Source organism: Pongo pygmaeus, chromosome 4, assembly GCF_028885625.2.
Source record: "Pongo pygmaeus isolate AG05252 chromosome 4, NHGRI_mPonPyg2-v2.0_pri, whole genome shotgun sequence".
Taxonomy (NCBI): domain Eukaryota; kingdom Metazoa; phylum Chordata; class Mammalia; order Primates; family Hominidae; genus Pongo; species Pongo pygmaeus.
In genome coordinates, this window is record NC_072377.2 from 43,586,793 (window position 1) to 43,602,153 (window position 15,361).

Sequence of the window (15,361 nt, forward strand, 5' to 3'; positions counted from 1 at the left end):
ACTTTTAATTTCCTTAGAGAACTTTACCTTTTCAGTCACAACTTAACTACCTGGCATAGGAGACCTGGCTTTCGGCCTGTCTCAACTTTTGATATGCCTTGCTCTCACAGGCTTCATCACTTCTGCCTTTTGATTTGAAGTGAGAGACACGTGACTCTTTTTTTTTTTTTTTTTTGAGACAGAGTCTTGCTCTGTCACCCAGGCTGGAGTGCAGTGGCGCGATCTCGGCTCACTGCAAGCTCTGCCTCCCGGGTTCACGCCATTTTCCTGCCTCAGCCTCCCGAATAGCTGGGACTACAGGTGCCCGCTACCACGCCCGGCTAATTTTTTGTATTTTTAGTAGAGACAGGGTTTCACCATGTTGGCCAGGATGGTCTCGATCTCTTGACCTCGTGATCCACCCCCGCTCGGCCTCCCAAAGTGCTGAATTACAGGCATGAGCCACCACGCCCAGCCGTGACTCTTTTTTTTGACAGGGAGTCTCGTTCTGTCGCCCAGACTGGAGTGCAGTGGCGTGATCTCGGCTGACTGCAACCTCTGCCTCCCGGGTTCAAGCAGCTACTCTGCCTCAGCCTCCCGAGTAGCTGGGATTACAGGCGCCCAACACCAGGCCCGGCTAATTTTTTTGTGTGTTTTTGAGTAGAGACGGGGTTTCACCATCTTGGCCAGGCTGGTCTTGAACTCCTGACCTCATGATCCACCTGCCTCAGCCTCCCAAAGTGCTGGGATTACAGGCATGAACCACCGCGTCCGGCCGAGACACGTGACTTTCACTTAAACACTTAGAGACTGTTGTAAGGTTATTAATTGATCTAATTTCAATATTGTTGCCTCTCAAGGAATAGAGAGACTTGAGGAGAGAGGGAGGGAAGAGAGAAAAGCTGGTTGGTGGAATAGTCAGGATGCATACAACATTTATCAGTTAAGTTCTTTGTTATGGGTGTGGGTTCAGGGCACCCCAAAACAATTGCAGTAGTAACATCAAAGATCACTGATCACAGTTCATTATAAGAGATAATTTAAAACTTTAAATTTAAATTTGAAATATTACAGTAATTACAGTGACAGATGTGAGATGAGTACATGCTTTTGGGGAAAATGGCACCAATAAACTTGCTTTACACGGGGTTGTCACAAATCTTCAATTTTTCAAAAAGTCCAGTAAAGTAAAGCACAATAAAATTAGGTCTGTTTGTAAGCAGTTTTAAACTATGTTTAAGTTAATTAAAAAGTGGATCATTTTTCCTTGTAACAAACTGTGAAGACAGGAGACAGTCCTCTTCCTGTTTCTTATTCTCAAAACGTATACCCCATTAGTTTCATATTTTGCATGTTTTTATTAGTTTAATGGTTTGGTTTCTTGTATGTTCTTAAAGCATGCAGTGTAATCTGTGGCTTGATTTGTAAAATTTTAGCTATTTTTTGTCCTCTGAATTTATTTTTATTTGGAAATTAGTAATGATAATGCCATATACCACTAGGCCATGAATATAAAACAGTTTTAGAGTCTCTGCCTTCAAGGAGCTCAGGATATGCTGGCGGGGGACAAGCATGTGCAATCTGTGTAACATGTTAAGTGCTGACCAAAGTAAGCAGAATCCTGTGGGAATGCCTGCCTGGGTTGCTTGTTTGTGATGGAATGAGACAAAGGTGATATCTTTGTCTGTTCTGTTGCTTATAACCATACCTGAAACTGGAGAATTTATAAAGAAAAGGAATTTATTTCTTACAGTTGTGGATGCTAAGAAGTTCACTGTTACGAGGCCTCATCTGGTGAGAGCCCTGCCAGTGGTGACTCTGCAGAGTCCTGAGGCCATGCAGGGCATCACATGGTGAGGGAGTTGAGCATGCTAGCTCAGGTTTCTCTTACTCTTCTTTTAAAGCCACCCATTCCATTCCCATGATAACCCATTAATTCATTGATCCATGAATGGATTAATTTCTTCATGAGGGCAGAGCCCTCATGATCCTATCACCTCTTAAAGGTGCTACCTCTCAATACTACCATATTGGGGTTTCAGTATTAACCTGAGTTTTGAAGGGGACAGACATTCAAACTATAGCAGGTGGCTTCCGGGGGTCGTTACCCTTTGATGACTCAGAAAGGAAAAGGAGTTAGCCCCGAAACAGGTATTCCAGGCAAAGGAAATGAAACATACACAGTCACAGAGGAATGAGAGGAAACAAATTGTTTGGATCACTGTTAGTAGGGTATTATGGCCAGAGGGTTAGGTCCAAGTAGAGGAATGCCAGGAGATGTGGCCAAAGGGGTTGGAAGGGCTAACCATGTGGCATGCACTTGGCCATCATATGGGAGATCTAGAGTAAGGATAAGAAAGAGGGAGAGTAATGAGAGATGAGTTTGAGATCATGTAGTTATTTTCATAAATTCCATAAATGAGTTTGAATAATATCTTGGAAGACTGGGTCATTTTAAATGAGTTTCAGCCAGGCAGAGATCTCATCAGATTCATATTCTAGAGAGATGACTGGCAAGATAGATTGGAGTGGGTTGAAACCTGCTAGCTCAGTGAGGAATCTTGGAGTCGTCTAAACCAGAATGGGAGGAAACAATTACTCCCTAGTTTTCAAGAAAGGTAGTGTGGAATCATAGAGGGAGTGTGTGTCCAGAAATCAGAATTTCAGTTCCGTCTCCAGTTCAGCATCTGCCAGCATGATGAACTTGACCAGTCACTTTATCTTTGGGCTTTTCTTGTCTGTGTAAATAAGGATAAAGATACCTACTTTATAGGGTTGTAACAAATAAGAAAATGGTGAAAGCACATTGAAAACTGTACTGTCCACACGTCTAAAATAATTAATATGTTTCTATTTCTACATTTTACTGAGCTTACTAAATTTTTTAAATAGGAAAAAGCGCAGATGGCACAATGAAAATTGAGTCTCATTTCTACTCAAGTAGATCTCTCGAAGTAACTACTGCTATCCTTTTCTGATTTATCAGATACATTCCTTGCATTTTCAGGTAGCCATAGACACTCCGGCACGCATGCTTTTGGGAAAACAAACGAGCATGCGATAGTACAGCATTACGCCATTTAATTTATCTTGGAGTCATTTTAAAAAATATATGGAACATTTATGAGTATTTAAATTTTCTTCCTGTGGCTGCACAGTATTTTAATCTATGGGTATATCATCAACTACTATTGATGAACATTTAGGTTGTTGCTAGGCTTTTGGTATTACAGACTATGCTGTAGTAAGCATACTTGTATATATGCCTTTTCATATGTTCAAGTAATTTCATTTTTAAGAGCAGAATTGCCAGGTCAAAGAATATGCACTTTTTTCTTTTTCTTTTTCTCTTTTTTTTTTTTTTTTTTTTTTTTGAGACAGAGTCTGGCACTATCACCTGGACCGGAGTGCAATGGCGTGATCTAGGCTAACTGCAACCTCCACCTTCTGGTTTCAAGCAATTCTCCTGCCTCAGCCTCCCGAGTAGCTGGGCTTACAGGCACCCGCCACCACGCCTGGCTAATTTTTTGTATTTTTAGTAGAGATGGGGTTTCACTATGTTGGCCAGGCTGGTCTCAAACTCCTGACCTTGTGTTCTGCCTGCCTCAGCCTCCCTAATAATATGCACATTTTATATCTTGACAAAGATTATCAAATTGTCATTTAAGGAGAGGCTATGCCAATTTGTTTCCAGGTCTCACTGATAATGAAAAATTATTCATTGATAAAAGCACTAAACCATTTAGCGATATTGCCCATCATTTTGGGAGTTGAAAAGAGTTTCTGTATTACACTAATCCAGCTAATTAGGTCTTTTCTCTCAAATTAACTTTTCATCACATAAAAATTGTACAAAATAAGCTATAAATGTTTTGTCAGATAATACATATAGCTCAGTTACTTGACTATGTCATTGTATTTAAGCGTGAGGCTCACATCTAGGACCTCCTCATTACTGGGGCTCCACCTTCCATCCTGGAATCGTTCAGTTATTTACTCCTACCCGCTGGTTGCTGAGGACTGCTGGAGAAAATTCATATCTCAAACCTTAAGTTAAGCACTTTAGTGTCTGGTTTATCTCTTTTTCCTAATTGCAGTTTCAGAGCTTCCCCATATATTCAAGACCTCTGTCCACACCCCATCTCCAGCAGATTACTTATCTTCCAACCCCCAACTTACCTGTAACAGCATTCATCTTTGTCCCCCTTTTTTTTTTTTTTGAGACGGAGTCTCACTCTGTCATCCAGGCTGGAATGCAGTGGTGCAATCTCAGCTCACTGCAACCTCCGCCTCCCAGGTTCAAGTGATTCTCCTGCCTCAGCCTCCTGAGTAGCTGGGACTACAGGCGCCTGCCACCATGTCCAGCTAATTTTTTTTTTTTTTTGTATTTTTAGTAGAGACAGGGTTTTACCATATTGACCAGGCTGATCTCGAACTCCTGACCTTATGATCCGCCCGACTCAGTCTCCCAAAGTGCTGGGATTACAGGTGTGATCACTGCACCCGGCAATGTTTTTAATTTTTTTTTAAATTTTTTTGAGACAGAGTCTCACTCTGTCATCCAGGCTGGAGTGCAATGGCCTGTTCTTGGCTCACTGCAACCCCTGCCTCCCAGGTTCAAGTGATTCTTGTACCTCAGCCTCCCAAGTAGCTGGGATTACAGGCGCCCGCCACCACCCCCAGCTAATTTTTTTTTTTTTTTTTGTATTTTTAATAGAGACAGGGTTTCACTATGTTGGTCAGGCTAGTCTCCAACTCCTGACCTCACGTGATCCACCCGCCTCAGCCTCCCAAAGTGCTAGGATCACAGGTGTGAGCCACCATACCTGGCCTGTCCGCTCTTCTTTTATTCTAGAGAAAGGTTTCCCTTTTCTTCAAAGCCAATTCAGGGTCCCATGCCTTGATGTCCCTCTAAAACCATGTCCCATCTATCATTCCATCTCCTTTCTCCATTGCCCCTTTGCCCATCAACAAATAAATAATGGATGTCCCTCCTGGCTTAAAGAATCCTGTTATTGGCTGGGCACAGTGGATCACTTGAGGTCAGGAGTTCAGGACCAGTCTGACTGACATGGTGAAACTCTGAGCTGAGATCATGCCATTGTACTCCAGCCTGGGAAACAAGAGCGAAACTCTGTCTCAAAAAGAAAGAATGCTATTATTAACATGCTCCCCTCTAGCTAGTCATCTCTCTTGTAGGCCGTTTTTTGAGATGGAGTCTCACTCTGTCGCCCAAGCTAGAGTACAGTGGTGTGATCTCAGCTCACTGCAACTTCTGCCTCACGGGTTCAAGCAGTTCTGTCTCAGCCTCCCAGGTAGCTGGGACTACAGGCTCGTGCCACCACGCCCAGCTAATTTTTGTATTTTTGGTAGAGTCAGGGATTCGCAGTGTTGGCCAGGCTGGTCTTGAACTCCTGACCTCAAGTGATCCGCCCGCCTCAGCCTCCCAAAGTGCTGGGATTACAGGCGTGAGCCACCGCTCCTGGCCAGCCGTTTTATTTTTAAATAGAGATGGGGTCTCACTATGTTGCCCAGGCTGTTCCCGTCAAGCAATGCTTCTGCCTTGGCCTCCCAAAGTGCTGCTGGGATTACAGGCATAAGCCACCAAGTTTGGCCTTGTAGGCCTTCTTAAAGGAATTTTGGTACTGACAGTTTTCATTGTCATCCTTCTCACTCACTCACTTTTGCCCCATGGCAGTGGGCCTTCTGATCCAATTACATCACTGGTTAAAGTCATTTCCTTATTTCCTTTCCTTCTACTTCTGGCTGTTTCATTTTTTTCACTAGCTCATCTACCTACTGTTTTAACTTGGTGTTTCACTGGGTTCTGCCCTTGATTTTTGTTATCATACAACATACTCAGAAATGTTTTCCTGCCTGGAGGTTTTTACTTTCACTTAATCCCTAATTTGGCCAGGTGCGGTGGCTCACACTTATAATCCCAGCACTTTGGGAGGCCAAGGCAGGCAGATCACCTGAGGTCAGGAGTTCGAGACCAGCCTGGCCAACATGGTGAAACCCTGTCTATACTAAAGATACAAAAAAATAGCCAGGCGTGCTGGCGCACACCTGTGATCCCAGCTACTCGGGAGGCTGAGACACAAGAATCACTTGAACCCGGGAGGCGGAGGTTGCAGTGAGCCGAGATTGTGCCACTGCATTCCAGCCTAGGTGACAGAGTAAGACTCTCAAAAAAAAAACCCCTAATTTATATATAAATCACCCTCTATTTGGCTCCAGAATTGTCTTTACAGCTATCTACTGGACATCTCCACTCTGTTCTGAGAACCTTCAACTCAGCAGACACAAAACTGAATTTATAGTCTTTCCCAGCATACCCTGCTCCAAACCTACGTGGACCTGTGTCCTGTTTCTTTATTCTCATTGGTATTCTAAGCCAGGGATCTGAGAATCTCCATCACTGATTCCTCACTCCTTATTCCTCACCCACCGTACTGTTTTATACTTCTGTGCCTCTTTCTTTTCTCCTGTTTCATTCCAGGCCTAATTGATCCCCTCCTCTGTGCTGCTGCAGTACATATTCCATCGCTCTTTTCTGTGACACATCTTTTACAGTGCATTGCATTTGTTTATTTTCATGTATTTCATCTTTATACCTTGGCCTTTGATAGGAAGTTTTTTGCAAAGAAGGACAGTTTATCTTCTTACCTTCATCACCTAGCACTTGGTCTAGCACATGGTAAGTGTGCAAAAAATGCAGAAAGGATAATGATGCAATTCCGCAAAATAGAGCTTGATCATGATTTTCATCTAAGGGAAAATAATTTTTTTAAGAAGTGCAAAGACATGGAACAGAATTTAGATGCAAATTATATTTATCTTTGTCAAAGCACATATACAATTAAATATTAAATTTTATTATTTTTGCTACTTCTAGAAAAGTCTTTGGAATATGGTGAAAATATTTGAATTACGAATTGTGATTTCTCCTTTTAGGAATTTAGTATTAAAGTTACCCAAAAAGAAAAAGTAAACATTTAAAATTATTTGCTCTTAGGATTTTTCTTAATTTGCCAACGTATCTTTTTTCCCCTCTAATAGGTGAAAAACCTTTTGAATGTCCAAATTGTCATGAACGATTTGCTAGAAATAGCACTCTCAAATGTCACCTCACTGCATGCCAAACTGGAGTAGGGGCAAAAAAAGGAAGGAAGAAGCTCTACGAATGCCAGGTATGTGCAGATACATGCATTCAGTTCTTAACGAAGGAGTCTTGTGTTTGCAGTCATCAAAAGCAAAGGGAAACAGAGTCTCAAGCAAAGGTATAAGGGCTGATGGTCTGGAAAGAAATGAGAATAAAGAACATTATTGTCTTGGGGACTAAATTAGTTTTTTTTAACCCAACCCTAGATGATACCAATGTCAGTAAAAATTATGTCCTAAATAACAATCTGGAACTATAGTTAACCATGGAGCAATTATTAAAATTTGGGGTGGGGATTGGAGGAAGCATTTCAGCTGTAATTAGATTTCCCCCCCCGTGATTAGTGTATTTTTATATCAAATATCAAACAATTATTACATTATTTGATATAAAATACAAAAATTACATTATTTGATAAATGTTCTGTGTTATAGGAGAAATTAAAATATTGTTACTTTATGTTTCTAGAATTTATATGATGCTTAAACAATAAAGGCAGTATTGAAATGTTTCTCAAAATGTATTTAAGTGGCCAGGCACGGTGGCTTACGCCTGTAATCCCAGCACTTTGGGAGGCCGAGGCAGGTGGATTGCCTGAGGTCAGGAGTTTGAGACCAGGCTGGCTAACGTGCTGAAACCCTGTCTCTACTAAAAATACAAAAGTTAGTCAGGTGTGGTGGCAGATGCGTGTAATCCCAGCTACTTGGGAGGCTGAGGCAGGAGAATCCCTTGAACCCAGGAGGCGGAGGTTGCAGTGAGCCGAGATCGCACCATTGCACTCCAGCCTGGGCAACAAGAGCGAGACTTCGTTTAAAAAAAAAAATGTATTTAAGTTACTAGCTGTGTAAGCTAGAAGTCCAAATGAACCAAAGAATTATGAAATAGCTTGGACTAGATTCTATTGCAGGTACCATATTTATAACATTTACAGAATAAGCCTTCAACCTTTTCTTTACAGAGAATAAATGCATTCATATTTCCTTCAGTTTGGATATAAGTATTGTCTACATCATATTTTTGGTTATTTCAGGTCTGCAACAGTGTGTTTAACAGCTGGGACCAGTTCAAAGATCACTTGGTAATACACACTGGAGATAAACCCAACCATTGTACTTTATGTGATTTGTGGTTTATGCAAGGAAATGAATTAAGGAGGCATCTCAGTGATGCTCACAATATTTCAGAGCGTCTAGTAACAGAAGAAGTTCTTTCAGTAGAAACACGTGTGCAAACTGAACCTGTAACATCAATGACTATTATAGAACAAGTTGGGAAGGTGCATGTGCTACCATTGCTTCAGGTTCAGGTGGATTCAGCACAAGTGACTGTGGAACAAGTCCATCCAGATCTGCTCCAGGACAGCCAGGTGCACGATTCACACATGAGTGAGCTTCCAGAGCAGGTCCAAGTGAGTTATCTAGAAGTGGGTCGAATTCAGACTGAAGAAGGTACTGAAGTACATGTAGAGGAGCTGCATGTTGAACGGGTCAATCAAATGCCAGTGGAAGTACAAACTGAACTTCTAGAAGCAGATTTGGACCACGCGACCCCAGAAATCATGAACCAAGAGGAGAGAGAGTCTAGCCAAGCAGATGCTGCTGAGGCTGCCAGGGAAGATCACGAAGATGCTGAGGATTTAGAGACCAAGCCAACAGTGGATTCTGAAGCAGAAAAGGCAGAGAATGAGGACAGAACAGCTATGCCAGTTTTAGAATGAAATTACACATTAATATATTTTTAAATTTACTTGTTGGGTTTTTGAACTGATTATGGGCAGTATGACTGTCCTTAAGCCTAACAGACAAGTGGACCAAAGTTAAGCTGTTTCCTGTTGTGCTGAACTGTTTCTATTGAAACACATTGATTCCCCTCCCCCTACTTAATGCCACAGAGGAGGGATCTTTTCCATAACTGAAGGGGGGGAGTTTTGAGAAGTATATTTCTGGAAACTTAAATGGATTATATTCTTATTATATAGTTGGGTACGAATGTATCTATTTTCATTGTGGTAAAAGTTCTTCCTTTTCTCTTTCCCAGGTCATGTTCTTCCTCAAATTTTTTCCATATTGTAAAATCAAACTTAAATCATTAGAATACAAGTTTATGTATTCTAATGCATGTTAGAAAATTGAATAATATAGGAAACACAAGGCTGCATGATGAAAAGTGCATTGTTACTGTGCAGTTAAATTTTGGCTTCTGCCTTTCTTTAGTTTGAACAAACGTTCTTGTCTACCCCAGTAGTCACAGATGCCATCTCTGCAACAGAAAGAGTGGTGGTGTCAGAATTTCTAGAATGTTAAAAAAAAAAAAAAAAAATCCACACCCATGTGCCTTCTCAAAACCAACTGAACTTCTATAAAGCATCTCTGGTTCTTTCAAAGTTTGTGTTGTAAGGAGCAATGTAGGTGATGCTATAATACTTTATATTTTTGCTTATAATGACAACCACCAGTTCTTTTTCACTTAAGTTAGGTTGAGAAATTTTATTTAATGGCCACTGAAGGGCCATTTTCAATTGGGAAAATTTATTTACATCTGTGGTAAACTTTATTTTGATGAAAAGTTGCACTAGTATATTACCACCAGATGAAAAAAAGATGAGCAGCATTTAAAAATTAATGTATTTAAAATAAAGTACAGAGAAAGACATGTATATAATTATCAGGCTTTGTTTTGAATGGAATCTTTTTCCCCGATCCTTAATGTAAAGATCTTGTGCTATAACTTTTAAAGCCATACAAATAAGAGTGCTAAACTGTGGACTTAAAAGTAGGTGTGTAAATATTTTTAATCAGTATTACTTGGAAAATAAAATATAACAAACACATAAACCAATATGCTATTTTCTTTACCTGTTAAATATTGGGTGTTCTTTACATTTTTTAAGTAAACTTTAAAATTATGTGTTCATGACTCTTTTTTAAAAAATTACCAGTGTGAAAGTTTATATCTGGGCAGAGATAGTTCCTCATGTGTGTTTACCCATGTTAACATGACTGATGCATGAATTGTGATAAATTTTCAATCACACCTCCAACCCCCCAAAATCAGCTCAAAAGCATGGAAGAAGTTCATATTCTTTGTGTTAATAGTTCTTACATGGTAGGCACAACAGCAGGAATTCTCCACTTAACTGTGTCAAATGTAAAAGACCAATGCGATTAGCCCCCTTTGGTAATCCTGATGTTAAATGGTATCACATTTACAAAAATACGCTGAAGAGAGTGGCTTCCCACCATTGGAAAAGTCAGATTTAGATATAAATCTGGAGATAAAGCCAACCATTGTATTAAGGGGGCCACGTTTTTAAGATCAAAATAAGGGTATGAACACTTCCAAGTGTGTACTGTTTGGTAGTTGGGTACCTACTGCAAAGCTTATTTAACAGTATATTTTTTATTTGAAATTGGAAAATACCGATAATATAATTAAATTATATCCCAGTGAATTTTCAGTTTGCCTTAGGATGCCAATGTTCCTGAGTTGTTTAAGAAAAAAAAAACCCTAACAGATAGTGGCCTCAAATATGTAAATTGCTAGTTAGTATCTGGTGAATTTTGAATGCTGAAAATAGCGCATACTAGCCCTTAAGCTAAGGTATGAAACAAGGATTTTAAAACAAGAGTTCTGACCACAAGGTAAAGATCAAGGGCAAAGGCACATCAAAGTGTTAAAATTATTTGAGTCTTCACATTTGTCAAGACCTTTCGAGGCAGATTTGAGATGCAGACATAGTTCATTTTTCTTTTCCCAAAAGATATAGAAGCTATCAGTGTACCCAGAATGCCAGTAAATTTGATTGCAAAAGTAGAGGAAAACTGTCTACTGGTGATAAACTGTATGTTGAATAACATTTTGTAGTTGGAAAGCACTTTATGTAGAACATAAAACAGCTATTAACAACTGATGTATATTTGCTTCAAGTACTGAAGCAAACTGGATATTTAGTCCTCTAGTGTTCTACTCTATTTCTACTGGAGTTTTAAGATAAGTCTACGGTATGAGCTACCAAGTTGGACAGTAGAGTGTGCAATGATGATCACATAGAAATAAGTCCCAAGTGCACTGAGAACGATGAGAGGCTTTTCTATCTCCTCTACTGTTTCAACAGCAGTTCTCAAGACATCAATATGGTGTCCAACAATTCAATCTGACACCACCCAGATTTAGAGCAAGTTAAGTGCTCAGTACCACAAAATTGCCCCCACTTCAGACACCAGCCACAAATGCGATCAACAGGCTACCCGCGCCTCTGCCCAGCCAACCGTAAATTTAGGGTTCTTAGGGCCTTCCCATCCCAAGTTCAATAATGCATTGAAACAACTCAGGAAGGTACTATACTTAACGACTACGGTAAGTATACAATTCAGGAACAGCCAAATGGAAGAGATGCATAGAGTAAGGTGGGAGGAGGGGGTTGTGGAGGAGAATGGTAGAGGTTTCTCTGCCCTCACTTGGCATGCCACTTTCCCAGCATGTTGATGTGTTCAACTCAGAAGCTCCCTTACTGAGATTTTATAACCTAGACTCATTAAATTATTGGCCACCGAACTCAATCTCCAGCCCCTCCTCTCCCTGGAGGTCTCAGGTGGGGGTAATAGTTGTAGTCCTTTAATACGATTGGTTCCTCTAGTGACCCGCGCCCATGTTGAAGCTATCTAGGGGCCCTCTGCCAGTAGTCACCTCATTAGCATAAACTGGTAAGGTCAAAAGGGGCTTGTAATGAATAACAAAAGACATTTCTGGAAATTCCAAGGATTTTTGGAGTTGTGTGCAAGGAACCGGGGAGAAAAACCCAAATCCATTTTTTTTGTTTTGTTTTGTTTTTAGACAGTTTCACTCTTGTTGCCCAGGCTGGAGTGTAATGGTGCGATCTCTGCTCACTGCAACCTCCACCTCCCGGGTTAAAGCGATTCTCATGCCTCAGCCTCTTGAGTAGCTGGGATTACAGGCATGCGCCACCATGCCCGGCTAATTTTTGTATTTTCAGTGGAGACGGGGTTTCACCATGTTGGTCAGGCTGGTCTTGAACTCTCGACTTCAGGTGATCCACCCACCTCAGCCTCCCAAAGTGCTGGGATTACAGGTGTGAGCCACCGTGCTTGGCCTATTTTTTTTATTATACCACACCTATCATTTGATATTGAAAGAAAAACTAAACTGAATACATTAGCAATACATTTAAAAGCTAGACATCTTTTGGATATATACAAAACCAGAAGGCTCTTGTAGTCTTACCAGTTTAAAAAGGCTACCTGGCTGGACGCGGTGGCTCACGCCTGTAATCCCAACACTTTGGGAGGCCAAGGCGGGCAGATCACCAGTTCAGGAGTTCAAGACCAGCCTGGGCCAACATGGTAAAACCCCATCTCTACTAAAAATACAAAATGAACTAGGCATGGTGGCGGTTGCCTGTAATCCCAGCTACTCAGGAGGCTGAGGCAGGAGAATCGCTTGAACCCGAGAGATGGAGGTTGCAGTGAGCTGAGATCGTGCCACTGCACTCCAGCCTAGGCCACAGAGCAAGACTCCATCTCAAAATAAATAAATAAAAAGGCTGCCATACTCAGATAATAGTGAATGTAGGAACATTTTCATGAGAATTTGAATGCTTCTGCTCCCACTAGTTTGAACTTGGAATTAAAGATTTCATTATTAGAAGGGTCCATGAAAGTTCTCTGGACTAACTACCCATTTCATAGTTTGAATAAGCCAACAGGCTTATTAAGCCATAGAGTGAGGCCTAAATGTAGATAGCCTTTACCAATCAAGTGGATTTTAATTCACATTTTCAATTTAACATGGATTGGTTGTTTTAAACAAGTGATTCTATGATCATTAAACTAGTCATACAAAAAGTGTTTTATAACTCTTAGATGCAAAATTACAAACAAATGCCTGACCTAGAAAGTTTAGCCTGATTTTGTTGGAGAAAATATAATAGCTTTGAATTCATTAAGTTAACACTGACCTTTGTGTTAATTACATCAGGAGAGGGAGGTCTAGATTGTTTTTCTTGTGTAATCTGCTGAGCTGTGCTATACCTCTTACAGGATTTGTCATAAAGAATTCAAATGAGAAGTAGGAATTAAACCCTCATCGCCCCACCAGTTAATAAAATCCTTCATAGTTAGAAGCCTAGACATTTATTACTTTAAAACCCATAAAAAACAAACAAAACCAGAGGCTGTCATAATAGTCTGAACTTCTTAAAACTCTACTCCCTGCCCTACAAATGTAACTTCATTAATTCTATTGACATGGTAAAGAAGGCAGCATGTGAATTCAATCTTTTTCTCTTCGCCCTTCCTGCAATTCAATCTTCTCTTTGCCCTTCCTGCAACCCAACTTGTCCCTATAAATATATATATATATATATTTTTAGACAGGGTCTCGCTGTGTCACCCAGGCTAGAGTGCAGTGGCGCAATCTCGGCTTACTGCAACCTTTAACTTCTGGGCTCAAGCAACCCTCCCACTTCAGCCTCCTGAGTAGCTACGACTACAGGTGCGTGTACACCCAGCTCCTTTTTGCATTTTTTGTAGAAATAGTCTTTCTGTGTTGCCCATGCTGATTTAAATCTCTTGGGCTCAAGCGCTCTGCCCGCCTCGCCCTCCCAAAGTGCTGAGATTACAGGCAGGGGCCCTGTGGCCAGCTGAATATGACTCTTAACTATTCAACTGAAGCAATATCCTCACCTTTATATTTGTACCAAAATGCAGTCTGGGAAAGAAAAATTTTATTGTAACATAATAGCTATCCTTTATGATTTTGAATACATTCAGTTATCTCAATGACCTCACTGAAGTTACTGTATTATTAGCTATTATTTTATAAACAGAGGAAAGGAAGAGAAGGAGAAGCTGAGAAAACAGCTTGTTGGAAGTGGAGCCAGTATTTGAACTGAGCAAGCCTGACTTCACAGACTACACTGTTGGTCACTAAAATAACTCTCTATGAGATTTCTTTGTGGTTGGCCACATTGGATTGCACAAAGCATAGGACAATTAGCTACCTTCTTTTTTGGAATCCATACCAGCTCTTGATGGAGTTGGAAGTGGAGGGGACAAGAGATCAGAAAAGCCAGCAAGATACATGCAGCCAACTGCCTTTTAGTATCTTCTTGCCCTGAGACTACATCATTTAGGGAATGGTTCTCTAACTTCAGCAAACATCAGAATCTTGTTGAAACACACATTGTTGGACCCCACACCTGTTTCTGGTAGAGGATGTCCAGGTTCTTGGCATCTTGAACAAAGAATTGGACAAAATACACAAAGCAAGGAAAGAATGAAGCAACAAAAGCAGAGATTTATTGAAAATAAAAATACACCCCACAGGGTGCGAGCAGGCCCAAGCATAAGGGCTCAAGGGCCCTGTTACAGAATTTTGGAGAATTTAAATACCCTCTAGAGAATTCCATTGTTTACTTGATGTATGCCCTGTGTAAATGAAGAGGATGCAGTAAAGTTACAAAGTTATTTACTCAGCATATGCCCTATGGAGAGGATATTTCCTGTCATAGCTGATGTGTGAATGTTCCCTGCCTCTAGACCCTATTTTCTTGCCTCATCTCCCCACTGAGAGATGTTATCCCCATAAATCTTTATGGGAGGAGGAGGGACCTATGGTCTTTTTTCTGTAACTGCTGCATGCTGGCTTGGGGTGTAGTCTGTACCTATTGGGGATAACGGAACTCTCACTTTGCTCTGTCTAGTGGAGGCAGGGTAGCTTCTTGATGGCCACGGGTGGTTTCTTCACCTGGAAGTGGCTGGAACCTTTGTTGCATAATCAACTGAAACTTCATAGTCTCTAGACAAGAGGAAATGAATTTAATTAAAAGATTTAGGCGGGGCGCAGTAGCTCACACCTGTAATCCCAGCACTTTGGGAGGCTGAGACAGGTGGATCGCCTGAGGTCAGGAGTTCAAGACCAGCCTGGCCAACATGGTGAAACCCTGTCTCTACTAAAAATACAAAAAAAATTAGCTGAGCGTGGTGGCAGGCGCCTGTAATCCCAGCTACTAGGGAGGCTGAGGCAGGAGAATCACTTGAACCCAGGAGGCAGAGGTTGCAGTGAGCTGAGATCGTGCCATTGCACTCCAGCCTGGGCAACAAGAGTGAAACTCCATCTCAAAAAAAAAAAAAAGAAAAAAAAAAGATTTAATGGGAACTTCATGGGGTGGATACCTATGCTGTCAGGAATGTTTGTTAT

At 40.9% G+C, this 15,361-nt stretch overlaps 1 protein-coding gene across 14 annotated transcripts in view; it reads left to right on the top strand.

Annotated features, from left to right (window-relative positions):
* Positions 1-9,978, top strand: part of ZNF131 (zinc finger protein 131) — a 53,273-nt gene extending 43,295 nt beyond the window's left edge. For all 14 annotated transcript variants that reach the window (XM_054486963.2, XM_063664790.1, XM_054486960.2 and 11 more), the window contains 2 exons: positions 7,042-7,172; positions 8,175-9,978. In XM_054486963.2, coding sequence (XP_054342938.1) covers positions 7,042-7,172; positions 8,175-8,861 — 818 coding nt within the window. In that variant the 3' untranslated portion in view covers positions 8,862-9,978. The remainder of the gene's footprint in view (positions 1-7,041; positions 7,173-8,174) is intronic.
* Positions 9,979-15,361: the final 5,383 nt, after the last annotated feature.